The sequence below is a fragment of the Corvus brachyrhynchos genome, unplaced genomic scaffold (genome assembly GCF_000691975.1).
Source record: "Corvus brachyrhynchos isolate BGI_N302 unplaced genomic scaffold, ASM69197v1 scaffold56, whole genome shotgun sequence".
In the NCBI taxonomy this organism is placed as follows: Eukaryota; Metazoa; Chordata; class Aves; order Passeriformes; family Corvidae; genus Corvus; species Corvus brachyrhynchos.
This window is the reverse complement of record NW_008238664.1, coordinates 4,560,237-4,573,966: the sequence shown is the minus strand read 5'-3', so window position 1 is coordinate 4,573,966 and position 13,730 is coordinate 4,560,237. Positions and strand designations below refer to the sequence as shown.

At 55.5% G+C, this 13,730-nt stretch overlaps 3 protein-coding genes across 5 annotated transcripts in view; 2 read left to right on the top strand and 1 right to left on the bottom strand.

Moving 5' to 3' along the window:
• Positions 1–815, bottom strand: part of KDELR3 (KDEL endoplasmic reticulum protein retention receptor 3) — an 11,430-nt gene extending 10,615 nt beyond the window's left edge. The window contains exon 1 of the mRNA XM_008636610.2: positions 702–815. Within this exon, the coding sequence (XP_008634832.1) occupies positions 702–815 (114 nt within the window). The remainder of the gene's footprint in view (positions 1–701) is intronic.
• Positions 265–13,730, top strand: part of KCNJ4 (potassium voltage-gated channel subfamily J member 4) — a 19,878-nt gene continuing 6,412 nt past the window's right edge. The window contains exon 1 of one of the 3 annotated variants that reach the window (XM_008636449.2): positions 265–1,406. The gene's annotated coding sequence lies outside the window, so the exon portion shown is untranslated. Of the gene's footprint in view, positions 1,407–4,451; positions 4,722–13,070; positions 13,253–13,730 lie in introns of those variants that run through there. The other 2 variants (XM_017738046.1, XM_017738045.1) reach the window with 2 other exon arrangements.
• Positions 9,435–11,487, top strand: LOC103618226. Its single transcript, XM_008636609.2, has one exon. It carries the CDS (start codon positions 10,108–10,110, stop codon positions 11,371–11,373), a length of 1,266 nt encoding a protein of 421 aa, XP_008634831.1. The 5' UTR covers positions 9,435–10,107; the 3' UTR covers positions 11,374–11,487.

The following is a 13,730-nucleotide window of genomic DNA, read 5'->3' as shown; positions in this document are numbered from 1 at the left end:
GGCAGGGGCTTTGCCAGGTGGGAGCGGGCTGTGCTCGCCATGGCAGCACTCACTGGTGCTGGCGGGGGACAGCAGGCTCCACAGCGTGTTGTGCAGGGGTCATCCCATGTGCCACATCTTGGGATGATTTTGGGAGGGAGGGTCATGGTCGATGCAGGATTGGGGGCCAGAGGAGACTCAAAAAATGGTTTTTTGGTCTTTTTTGGCTTTTTAGCACAGGCCTTAACACTGGGGACAGCAGGTGAGACACCAAGACAGAAGCCATGTCCTCAAACAACGCTGTCCTGGAGCAGGGCTGTCCCCAGGACCCTGTGCCTACAGCCACTGCCTGTGTGGTCAGGGGTCTCTTCAGCCTCTGGCTTTGCTGCAGCAGAGTCCCCCACCTTCTCTCCTTGTCACCAAGAAGTGACCTTTTTCAAGCCTCTGAGATGCTGCTGGCCATGGAGACACAGAAAGAGGTTTCCTGGACAGGTTTCCTGGCAGGGTGGCTGTGCACTACCCTGGAGCCCTGGGGTCTGGCCCCTCCGTGTCCACGCTCCTGTCCCAGCATTGCCCATCCCGGCAGGAAATCACCAGCTCTGTAGAGTGGGGAGGCAATGCCCCACAGCAAACACTCTGCATCAGCTGGGAGAGCCTGGTCCTTCCACAGGGCGAGGTGTCACCCCGGCACCCCAAATCCAGGTGGGAAAAAACGCTCTGACGGTAGTCCTTTCATCTCTGTGCAGCAGCCCAGGAGGAGGATTCACCTCCTTGGGGGCACCTGGCGGCCCCACCGTCCCTTTCCCGCTGCCGATGGTTGCTCTCGTCTCCCCCATGGCGGCTCCGCAGCTCTGAGCTCACATGCGAGGATGGGCTAAAGTAGCGGAAAGCTGTTGGATCCTACCACAGAGTTACTGACTTCTCAGCTACAGACTGCATAGCAATCAGCGAGGGGGAGAGGCAGCCAGGGAAAGGGAGCGGAGCGCAAAGGGAGGAAGAGTGTCAGGGAGAGGGGGGTCTGGGGACTAGAGCAGGGGGGCAGCAAGGGGCACGGGCAAATAATGCCAGAGAAGGAAGGAGCCAGGCAGGAGGGGGAGACCTGAACCCGTCGCTGAGCCACGAAGGCACATCAGCACTCCGTGGGATGGACGCTCCTGGGAGCAAAAAATTCTGAGAGGCAGAGGCAGAAGGAGAGCGCTGGCGTGGGCAGGGCAGAGTTAGGAGAGGAGCAGGTCGCAGCGGAGAAGTAGCTCTTCGGGAGGGGAAAAAAATAAACCTAGGCTGGAGGCGAGCGAGGACTGCAGAGAGACTTCCCTGATTCCTCCGGTCCGGCTGAGGCATTTCATGGTGAGATGGAGAAACCGGCCGCTTCCCCCTTCCTCTGACGCTGGGGGCGGGGGCGGGCGGCCGCCCTCGGCAGGACCCGGGTAAGAGGCGGTACCCGGGAGCTCTGCTCTCCTCACCGGCATGAGAGCGGGAAGGGTTTTTCTCCCTTAGGAAAATAATGTATTGTTTCATTTGCGTTCGCTCCGAGGAACAGCTATAAATATAACTTAGGGAGAGATGCGTGGCTTCGTGTGAGCGTGCCAGTGAATAATAAAGTTGCCTGTGTGCATGGCGTATGCACGTACAGCTACCGGGGCGGCCGCGGGCCGAGGGGCAGGGGTGGGCTCCTGCCTCTAAACCTCCCCAACTTCCCTCCCCGCCCCCTTGCCACCCTGACTTCGGTCGCTTTGCAGGTAACTTCTTCATTTTTTCAGTTCCCCGTGTTTTCTTAGAGTCTTCTTCGCCCTGGGCTGGGTCTTGCTCACCTTTTGTTTCTCCTGCTCTGTAGATTCTTCTCTGTGCTGGTCCCGGCCAGTTCACAGGGAAGAAGGCAGCTGGAGACCTGCTCTCCAAGCTCTTGGGTGCAAATGGGGCTGAAGGGGACGTGTTCGTTCTCCTGCTGTCTGTGGAGATTTTGGGCTTCAGACCTGCCCCCCTCTCCCTTGCCTTCCACCTCTCCTAGTCCCAGCATGGCTGATCCTGCTGCTGGTGGTCCAACACCCCCAGATAGGCACAGTGCAAAGGGTCTTCTGGATAGTGGGTTTGGGTGAAGGAGCTCAGGAGGAAGCCATGAGCAAAGTACTAGAGAAAGTCTGCCTTTACTCCCTGTTGGCAAGGTCGGCTTCCCCGCCAGGGCAGGAGTGGGCAGGCAGGTTTGCATGGTGCTGGCAGATCACCTTGGACATCCCTGGCCCTTCAGCCCCCAAGGCCCTCCCTCCTGGGCAAATTGCCTGGAGTCAACCAAATCCTTCTGGCAAGAGCCTGGAGTTTCCTATTCCCGCTGCTCAGCCCTAATTCCATCCATGGCAAAGCAAACAGCAGCTCTGGGGCCTCTCTCTTCTCCCCTTGCTCCCCGTGGCGGGTGTGCTCTGAAGGGCAGACGGTGACAGCGCACACGGGAATGTGTGGCAGAGGTGACGTAGCTCCAAGGCTACCCTCAACCCCTGCTCTCTGCCCTCCTTGGCTTCTCGGGAGGAGGCATCCACAGGAGGTGGGAGGTGTGGAGATGAGCCCAGGGCTTGGGGTTACCCAGAGCCTGGGAGGGATCAGGCAGGTGCATGGGGAGTACATCTTGACAGACATGGGAATATGTCCCTTCTCCATTCACCACCAGGAATGGCACCCACAGAAGCTGGAAACACCCCAGCAGTGTGTGGCCTCTCCTGTTTGCAGTCACGGAAAATAATAATAAGTACAGGGGAAATATGTACCTTAGGAGGGAAGCATGAATCTGGTGGGGACAGGGGGTGGTAGGGAAAAGGACAGATGGTGAGGATGGCCACAGAGAGGATAAGCTGGAGAGGGCTGATCTGCAGGGAAGTGGGTTCCCTCTCCTCCACCTTTTTCTTCTTCCATCTTTCCCTGTTTGGGTGCTGAGATCAAGTGCCCCGACGCGTGGTGCTGGCAGGGGGCTGGCAGTGGTCCTCATCCCTTGCAGCCTCCTGCCATGGTTTGCAAGGAAAACCGGAAAGCGAGGAAGTGTCTGGGGAGGGATGGAGTTACCTGGCAGGACCGGTCCCCACTGGCCCCTCCATCCTCTCGGCCACCCCAAGCTCAGCCATCGGCCACGCCCGGGAAGCAGCTGCATCCCTGGGGTGGTGTCAGTGACAGGAGGGTGCCGGCAAGGGGGAGGAGGGCACTGACATCAGTGCGGACGCAGAGCAGAGCAGTTAATGGCCCTCTGCCCTCAGCAAGTCCCCCTCTCCTGCCTCGTTATTGCGCTGGGCTGGCTTAACCCGGCTGTGCGGCCAGGAATCAATAGATGGATGCTGGCGTCTTAGCAATCGATCCCTTACTCATCCACGCGGCTCCCAGCCTCCCGCTGGCGCTCGTTTTTCTGTGAATGGCACGGGCTGAGCGAAGCCGTCTGCGCTTGCCTCGCAGCGCTGCGAAACTGAGTCAGGCTGAATTCCTGCTCCTTGACGTCACTGCTCCTGTGCCCCTTACCAGGGCAAGGAGAGGCCTCGCAGGGAACCCCCAGAGGCACCGGCACCGGTTTTCCTCGCCAGGCAACGTGGTTTTAATGGAGATGGTTGGGATTGAAGCCCCTTCTTGGGAGAGATGCTGACTGTCTGGCAGTGGGGAGCTTGGGACAGGCAAGGGCTGCTTTTCAGCTGGTTCTCACCCTCAGACCTCTCAGGTTCGTTCTCCAGCAGTGAAGGCGGTGCCGTGGCATAGGCGGCTGAGGGATGGGAGCCGGCTGCAGTGTGACCCTGTCCCAAGTGGCCCCAGAGACCCATGCACCTCCATGCCTGTCCTCCTGGGATCCTGGCAGCAGGCAGCTTGCTTCAGGGACAGTTTTGGCAATAACCCACTGATTTACCTGGGCAGGAGATGCCCACCGTCTCTCGGCACCAGCCATGCTGGCACAGCAACACCACTGCTGCTCTCACTGGAAATTAGAGAGTGGAGGATGGAGAACAAGATACCCTCCAGCCCAGCACCCCCCCTCGCTGCCAGCCAGGGGCTCCTGCCGCCGCTCTGCCCACGCTCCTGCCACCATGGCAGTGGGTCTGCCCCTCACAATCTGGACGGCTGTTTTATTTCTATGGCAACATTTCTCCTGAAACACTTCAGAGGGAGCCTGGTGCTGTTCGATAATGAGGGAAGCAGCATCCTCCATTCTGTCCCCTGCAAAAGGCTCAGAGAAACGACCCTGACACCTCTCCTCACCTCCTTCCCTCCCTGGCAAGCAGCACCAGCATTGGTACAATGAGCTGCTGGCCTTGTCCCAGCTGCCTCTCTGCTGCCTGTTCTCCTTTCCCCTGCCTTCAGCTTCGCTCTCCCCTCTCCTCTCGCCCGCTCCCTTTCTGCTGGCAGCCTGCTTAAGCACCCGCGCAGACTGACCAGCTGAAAGGAGTCTTAGAGCAAGTGGATGTCGAAAGTGACTCTGGTGTAGAGGAGGGTAAAGCCCCGGGAGAGCTGTATAGATTGGCCCCGCCAGCAGCGCGGTGAGTGCGGGGCTGAAGGGCACTGGGGATCCCAGAGGCTGGGCAGACAGGCGCTTCATCCCTCTGAAAAGCTCGATGGCATTACGAAGAGGCGGTGCCTGCCACGGGACCAGACACAGCGGCCCCAGAAAGTCCTCTCCTCTCCTGTTCCCGTTGTTCCCACCAGCAAGAAAGAGCCTCGTGCCTGGGTGGAGGTGAGCGGGCAGAAGTTGCGGGCAGCACCGAGTGCCAGCAGGCGACAGGCAGGTGAGCAGGCAGGATGCCAGCGGGAGCGACTGTCGCAGCCCGGAGGAGCAGGGGTATGACAGCCACCCGTAGTGATGGCGGGGGGGATATCGCAGTCCTGGCAGTGTGCAGATGCAGCCGCCGTGTCCCGCTTCTCACTGCTCTCCCCCAGCCCTGTCCTGCCCGCGATGGCAGCCCCACCCTGTCAGAGAGCTGGGGGGTAGGGGAAGGAGGGGGAAAAGGTCCTTCGTACGTGAATTGGGAAGCACTTAGTCTTGACACTTTCCAGATGTGTTGGTTAAACCTGACGGATCAAGCTGCAGCAATACAAGTCAGCAAACCTGTAGTGGAATACTTGATCCGCGGGAATGCGGTTTTGCAGCTTACCTGGGATGCTCCCTCTGCTCTGTTTCTGGTGCCTAGCAGGCATGGCTGAAAGGGGAGAAGCTGGGGCCCTTTCAGGAGGCTCGTGACTCTGCTCAGCTCCTTGTTAGCATAGTGACAAGGGGGGTGAAGGGAGGTTTTTTTCCCTGTCACTGATGGGTTAGTGCTCAGCAGTCAGGCCAGGCTGGGAACTCAGCTGTCGTGCGGCAGCTGGGTGCGGAGCAGCGGCTGCAGCCTCTCTCGATCGGGGGCTTGCCGCAGAGCAGGCTTTGCCCTGGTTATTGCTCGCCCTTGCTGCTGTCACTGTTGTTATCATCATTCATAAACTATTTGCAGGCACCTGCCTTGCTGGGCGCTTGGCAGAGTCACTGGCAGTCCATCCCTGCCCTGTCAAGAGCACAACTGCAGCAGGCAGGCAGATGACGTGAGCCACCCTTGCCCCCCTTTCCTGCACACCGATAATTATCCTTGTCCCCTGAGTAGCCAAAAGCCATCAAGACACCCCGCATGGCCAGGCACTTTGTGCTGAAAAGATGCTGAAGCACATGGATGCTGCTGGGAATGGCCTTACATCAGAGCTCCCACAGGGCAGGACGCCCAGTGAAGGGAATTCCAAGGAGGAGGGGATTAGGGAAGATGCCCTTTGCACTGTGCAGTTGTGCTGGGAAGCTGGAGGAGCTGACCTGAGCATAATGCATCTGCCTGGGTTATGAGGACCTCAGGGACAGCCCAGAGCCTTCAGTTTTTCAGCTCTTGCAGGTTTTGCATCAACCCTCCAGGGTCCAGTCTGTGGCTTTGGCAGGCAGGGTGCTGGGTGTATGTCAGCCCCTGTGTTTCCTCAGGAGCAGGTGGGATGCGGTCTGCACCCTGGCTACTACAAAATCTCCATTCCTTTTTGGCCAAGAACGCCACCCAGGGAAGGCCAGGGGCCTTCTGAGCATTTAATTTTTCCTCTGATGCCAGCTACAAAGAATAACACCCACCTACCTCGCTCAGCAAGAAAAAGCAGGGACTTCTCCCCAGCTGCCACTCCAGCACCATCCTCTCCTTCCAATCCTGTTCAGTCAACCCCCAGCCCCTCTGTCTTGTACCCCCAGACCCATTTTGGCCAGAGAAGAGTGGGTGAATGCCAGCGCCAATCCCACCAGCCCCACTGCGGGGTATCCCCCCTCTAGTCCAAGATGCTGGGGAGCAGGCAGCTGTTCTTGCAGCGCCATTGTCTGGACAGTGCAGCAGCAGCAGGGATCGCTGGGGTGGTGTGGGAGCAGGCAGGAGGTGATGCTGTCACCTTTCTGTGCCTCTTCCCGACTTTGTCATCCTGGGGACCTTTGTGTGGTTCCCATTTTTATGTGTTTTTTTCTCCCTCTCACTCTTTCTCTCCTTCTCTCTTCGCTTTCTTCTCTCCCCCTCCCATCAGCATGTGGGTTGATCACTGCTCAAACTTTTAATTCAGATGGTAATTGGAATAATAATACGGGCAGAATCCTTCTGGCTCCGTTGCTGCAGCTGGCTTCAGGGAGCTATGAATAGCTCTGAGTCACACACTGAGATGGTTTAACTTCAAATCATTTTGTTTTGTTTTCATATTACCCATCCTCAGGCTCCAGAGCTTCACAGGGGGAAAAAATATCCCCCCTTCTCACTCGACTCCAAAATATAAACCGGGCAGGGGCACATGAATAAAATCCTCTTTTGGAGAGGGAAACTGGTCAGCAGATCATGCCTTGAGGGGCAGATGGGGACTCTTGGCACTTAATCTATTTATAATTATTGAACGAAAAGGCAGAAGTGTGTATATAAAAATGGTATAGAGTTGATTACAGCTTCCTCCCCTCACCTTCCATATGTCACTTGCCTTTTTAATATGGTAAAACTCTCCTGCACGGTGACTGTGCCTTCGCGTGTGCTCGTACAGCGCCTGGCACCCTGCCCTGCCGGCACAGAGGAGCGAGAGCTCGGCCGCTGACTCGTGTGGCAGGACAGCCCCCCATGGCACCAAGCTGCCCTGTGAGCCCTGGCACGAACCCTGGGAATATTCATGAGCAATAGCAGAGGAGATGGAGTTACTAAGAGGATGGCGAGGACACACAGAATGCTGTGGGTCTGCAAGGCTCTGCAAAAAGGCAAAGAGGTCCCTTCTCAGCTGTGGGTGTTTCCGCCCTGACTCCCCAAGAGGCGAGAAGTTCGTCTGCCGTGTTGTCAGCGTGCCCGAGCTGGCAGGATGGGTCTGTGGATGCTGATCCCAAGCCAGCCGGTGCTACAGAGCCGGTAACAGGGACAAAGGCACAAAGCGGAGCGCAACCAGCGGCTGTGGTATTGACCACAGACAGGAGGGAAGCATTTGCCAGACAACTCCAGATAAAGCAAAGACTAGGAGTGTAAAAATACCCTGGGATTTTTCCATCGTTGTCGCTCACAGTGTATGTCCCAGAGCACCAGATACGGTTGTTATAAAAAGAGAAGTGGGGGAGTGCTTTAGCGTGGACTTTTCTGTTCTGTTTCATGAGACTCTTCCATTGCAAATTTAAGGAAGGATTGACAATATATGATCTACACTGGCAGGGGCTGGAGAAAGACCAGGACGTGCGAGGTGCTGCGCTGTGTACAGGGATGCAGCGATGGAGTCATTGCCCCGGCACCAAGCGCCTTGACCTTATTAGCCTGCAGATCCCTTGGAAAGGCACAGCAGCAGTGCAGCCCCACGTGTCTGCTCAGGGCCAGAGCAGAACCGGGGTGGCAGTGTGGGCTGGTGTGATGGCTTGTGCTGCTGGAGCACGGTGTCACACGGGAAGGAGGAGATGACTGCAGCACCGTGGTGGTGTCCTGGCATCGCTCAATCTAAGACACAGGAGGGGGAAAGTGGTTGGGAAACAGGGAAGGGTAGCGCCTGCTTTGGGGCTGGAGGCAGCTGCTGGCCCCTGGAGACCCACCTGGCTGACAGTTTCAATGCTGCAAGGCAGTGGCTGTGATGTCCCTGCTGCAGCTGCTTCCCAGAGTGCTGGGGGCTTCTGCAGGCCGTGAAATACATGGGTGTTCATGTATACCTGGCGCAGGCAGCAGAGGGATGGAAAGGGATGCATGCCGCCTCCTGCCTAGCATCTCTCCTTGCTGCACCCACCAGCTTGGTTTCATCCCACTCCATAGGAGTTGCCACTGACCCTGCAGCTTCCTCCTCCACATGTGGGTCCCAGGAGGCAGAACAAGCTCCAAGAAATGTCCTCAGGCATGCTCTGGATTCGTGTCTCTGTCCTCAGCCAGGCTTTCCTCCCCCTTGTCCATGTGACAGGCAGCTGCCCGTTCAGGATATGAATATAATCCCCTTCTGCTGGAGACACCTCTGAGCCTTCCCCTTTCATTCCATTTGTGTTCCAGGTTTCCAAGTTGCAATGGGACCTTTTCACAGCCATTTGAACTACATTTGCATAGGATTTGGGCTCCTGGTAAGGCCCCTGGCCTTGCCAAGCTGGCGGCATCAATTTTGCCATCAGGGATGTCAGTGGTGGCCCTGGGCCACCAGCTGCTGAGGAGGGACAATGAGTGACCCAGTGTGGTAGCAGTCCCCAGCGCAGGGCTGCTCCCCTGCCTGTCTGTCCTTCCCATGGCGGCACCACGCGCTGTGGGGGTGTGTTGGGGTGGAAGTGGGAAATGTGTTTATTTTTGTTCGTCTCCTGGCTCGTGCCGCTCTGAGTTTGTGGCACTCGGTATTACTAACACTTCCCTGTGCCAGCTGGCAGCAGGGGATGAATCAGATTGGCAGCACCACAGCGTGGACCCTTCACTGGCCGTTCAGCTTGGAGTGGTGCCTCTGGCCAAAGTGCTGGTGATGTCTCCTGCCCCTGTCCAGGGTGAGCCCCCACCAAAATGCCAGTGGCTTGACCTTGCTGGTGGACATGTCTCGGTACCCTGTGGGACAGGGTTGTCCCCTCCGACCCATGCTGCTACCCGGGCTGGATGGTCCCTGTCCCTCCTTTACACTGCAGGTCTCAGGTGGCTTCATGAGCTGCTCTCTGCCCACTGGCAGCATCCCCAAGCTGGGGTCAGCTCTGCAGCCAGGAAGACAGCTTATCCCCCTGCTGCCAAAAACACATTTGCAGTTGTTGTGGTTTAACCCCAGCAGGCAACTTATGTATCACTCAGCCCCTCTCTCCCTCTCACTGCCCCCAGCCCCAGGCAGGAGGGAAATTGAAAAAAAAGGTAAACTTTTTGTGGGTTGAGATAAGAACAATTTTATAATTGAAACAAAATACAATAATGATAAATATGGGAATCATATTACTATTATTATCAATAATAATAGTAGTAATAGTAATAATGAGCAGAGAGAGAGAATAACAGGACTAAAGAGAAATAAGTGATGCACAACCCAATTACTCACCACCCACTGACTGACGAACAGTGTGTCCCCAGAGAGTCATCAGTCCCTTCCAGTTAACTCCCCCAGTTACATACTGGGCATGATGTTCTATGGCATGGAATATCCCTTTGGCCAGTTTGGACCAGCTGTCCTGGCCATGCTCCCTCCTGGATTCTTGCACAGCTCCTCACTGACAGAGCATGGGCAACAGAGAAGTCCTTGGCTTAGAGTAATCCACTACTCACCAACAACTCCAACATGTCTGTGTTATCAGCCTTGTTCTCGTACTAAATCCAACACACAGCACTGTGCTGGCTACTACGAAGAAAATTAATGCAGACCTAGACAGAATCAGGACAGCAGTTGATTGCTTCCTCCCTCTCCCCTGCTTCTGACAGCTCAGCACACATGGAACTCGATGACATCACAGACCTTGGAATGTTGGTGGTTCCAGTTGTCCCCAGAGACAAGATGCAGAGGTATGTGGTTCTCCTCTCCCTCCTGAACATCCTGGTGTTCTAAACAGAGGGATTTTGGTGGCCACACCAAGCCCTGCTGAGGCTGCAGAAGGTGGCACACTGCTCATCAGTGTCAACGGCCTGCACGGCCTGCACTCCAGGAGGACAATTCGGATTCTCCTGTTTGCTGCAGCCCAGAGCATCCTGAAAAATGCCGCAGCCATTTAGCATCTTTGGGCTAATGATGATGGTCCATCCAGAATCTCAAGGCTTGGAAGGTGATGATGAAGATGGTGGTGATGATGATGACAGTGAAGAATCAGGGAACTCCGGCCACTCTGAGCGTCCTTCACCCTTGTCCAAGAGCAATGATAGCAGAGATGACAATCAGACAGAGGATCTGGGAGAACCCAGGCTCTCTTACATGGTGAAAGATAAACGAGTGGGGTTGGCCAAGCCTGCACTGGAGTTTGAGGAGGAAGATCAGGAGTTTCAGGAACCATTTTATGAAGACATGGGAATGTCTGACAGTTTGGCTGGAGATGAGGAGCCCAGCCCGACCTATCACCTTCCTGGGCATCAGAGGGGGCCTGCTCTCCTAAAGGCCAGCACAGCACCAAGTGGCTTCCATGAATCTTTCCAGCATAGCTCAGGCCAGCACCTGGGGACAGAGGCCACTGCCACACGGGCCTGTGCTGGTGACCATTATGTGGGACACCCAGAGAGCAGCACGGGAGCGGAGCCCCACGTGCTGCACGAGGAGGACAGTGAGGACAGGGAGTCCCCGTCCCTGCAGCCGACCTACGAGTCGCTCAGGCAGGAGAACATCCTCCTCAGGTCAGAGAATGAAATGCTCAGGAATGTGAACCTCGTGCTCATGTCGGAGAACTTTGCACTCAGGCAGGTGTTCAAAGAGCTCAAGGACGACAGTGCTGTGCTCATGGGGGAGGATGTCATGCCCAGGGAGGAATACGACGTGCTCAGGAAGCAGTATGACAGGCTCGAGGGTGAGAATGCTGCGCTCAGGAAGGACAATGCCATGGTCAGGAGAATGTTAAACACCTTCCAGTACAACTTGAAGAGACAGGTGTGCATGGTGTCGAGCCTGCAGGATCAGCTGAAGGCCAGCCAGGCTGAACGAGAGAGGGAAGTCCGAGAGCTCCAGTCCTTAGCCCAGCAGAGTGAGTGTCATCTTCAGCTAATGAGCCAGCGGGTTCTGGATGCTGAAATAAACATGGAGAGGCTGAAGCAGAAGATCTTTATTCTCCAAGGACAGCTGGAGAAATCCAAGCTGGAGAATGAAAACCGGAGAACAGACTGGCCTGGAAGCAGTGAAGCACAGCTTAGACTTCAACAGGCAAAACCCCCACGAGCTCATAATGGGCAAAAATGGCTCCCTCAGGCAGCTCCTGCCTCAGGAATGCTGCCCGTTGTTGCTGAGGTCCTTGAATCTACCAGAAAAATTCTCAAATTTTAAGCAGAAGAAGATCTGTGAGTGCAATTTTGTGTGAGTTCTATGGATCCGTGTACGGTCCAAGGCCATGGGTCTCCCACTTGCAGCCATTTACTGCAAATAAAAGCATTTACTTTCCTTTTCTCAAATGTGTGTGCTCAGACTGGTAGCCTTTATCCTCTATGGAAATACTTTCCTTGTGATTAAGCACCAGTTGCAGGAATTGATGTGGCTTTAGCTGCTGATACTCTGTTCGGGCACTGTGGAGCCAGCAGCAGACACTGCCCAGGCTCTGAGCTGCACGGTCCAGCCGTGATGCACTCTGTGCAAGAGGCTCTGCCACAGCTCCAGCTGACATGAACTCCCATGTGGGAGCCAGGAGGAAGCACAGCACCATAGGATGCAGCACTCTTTAACAGCATGCTCATCCCATCCCATGGCTGTACCAGCCTGAACGAAGCCCTTGTATTTCATCTGCTTTCTTTGCCCCTTCTTGGGGAGGAGGTCAAGATGAGGAGCAGAGATCCAGGTGTTGCTGCACAAGGTTTCACAAAGCTTCTTAGGTCCTCCTTCCTCTCTTTTGGAGCTGGCTGCTGCCTGGGCCAGAAATCCAAAATCTCTAGAAATGGTGCATCTGTTTCTACAGCTGGAGAAAGAGAGTTGTTGGTTGTAGAAAATTCTAGGAAGTTGTGAATTACTTATATGTGTGAGCTTTGGCAGCGCCTTCCCTGTGGTATTGGGGTCAGTGCTGGCTAAGGATGAGCCTGGCATATCCAGGCTGGCTGAGGAAGATGCCAGCTGAAGAGGATGCCCTTCCTCTCCCAGCTGGGGCTGGCATAGAGGGGTGTATATAAACTGCCCACCTTTTGTCACCTCCCAAAGTCATGTGGGACCCTGCAGTCCGAACTCACCATGTAATCGCTCTAGTTAGCTTTATCCCAGCAGGACCATCTGTGGGTATGAAGTGTCCTCTCTTCATCACATCAACATTTCTGATTAATTTAGGTTACCAACCCCAGGGTCTGCTATAGGTTTACCCAGCTGCACAGCAAAAATTCCTGTATCTGGCCAAACTGACTCCATAAAGACTTGGAGGTTGTAGGGCAGTGAGGGGCTGGGAGCTGGCAGAGCTCGGTGTCAAAGTGCTTTTTCCTGATGGGGATTTTTGGGCAGCTGTTCACTTTTGTCTTTATATGGTGAGTTGTGGATTACAGATTTGTTATCTTCTCCTGGTCTCATAATACTCTTGGTCTGAACAACTATGTTTGTGTTGCTGCAGAGCTTTAGCTGCCTCAGTAACTGGTTAGTCTTCATCCTATCAGAGGTGATGTCTGGAGCTCCTTACTTGCTGCTTTCCAGTCTGTGCTCCTAACTGGGGAAAGCTGGTGGGCACCCCTGGCCACGTGCAGCCCCATTCTGCATCACTGATGATGAGACACGGGTGGTTCTCACCAGCTTTTCCATCCTAGACAACATCGCTCACTGTTCCTCTCTCCTGTCTGTGCACAACCACTTGCAAGCAACTCTAAACCTTACATTTGATCCCAAAAATCCTTGTATTTTCCCCATATCTGGCAACCAGTGGCTGTTCATGGGTGAGGCTGGGAGGAAGCAAACTAGCTGGCTCTGTCTGCATCCGCACTCCTCACTGGCTGCTGTAATCCAAAGGACACAGTGAAGGATTAACATGGGTGTACAAAGCCCTTCCTAATCTGTGAGTCATTACCCCCTCAGGGCATTTCACTTCCCAGCAGCTCTGGGCAGGTGAAATAGGTTGGCTCTTGTCTTTGACTTTCCCATTCTTCTGTTCTGGGAGGACTGGGTTGGGACATCTGCTGGACATCCTCCCAGCACCCTGCTGCTGAGCTTCTCCTTGGATGCTGTACACAGGGCATGGCGCAAGGTTTGTTTCCTCTAACTGGCTTCTCCTTGGCTACCCCTGAGCCCTTCCTTTCCATCAGTTCTTTTGGGCTCTACCCATTGCTTTCCTTCTTTTATTTGAAACGGGGCGGGGGGATGTTCTGCACACCCTGGAGAAAAATCCCCTCCGGGTTAGGCTGGGCTGACGGGGATCCCTGAGGGCTGCTGTGCATTCGTTAGCCCTTGTGTGCGAGGTATTTAGCCTGGCTGAGCTCTCGTCCTGGTGTAAGCTCTGATATTAATATAATGGCTCAGGGCGAGGGCCCCGTGAGCTGCTCAGCTGCTGTGCCCTTGATGTGGAGAGCGGTGACCGGCCGGCCCCACTCCTCTGCAGGCGGGAGGTGCTGGGGAGCGCGGGGTCTGCGGGCCCTGCACCCAGGCTGCATCCATCAGTTCCTCACCTGCGTGAGCCAGGCTGCAGTGCCCCAAGGAGACCTCCCGACACCCCCTCAGCAAAAGGC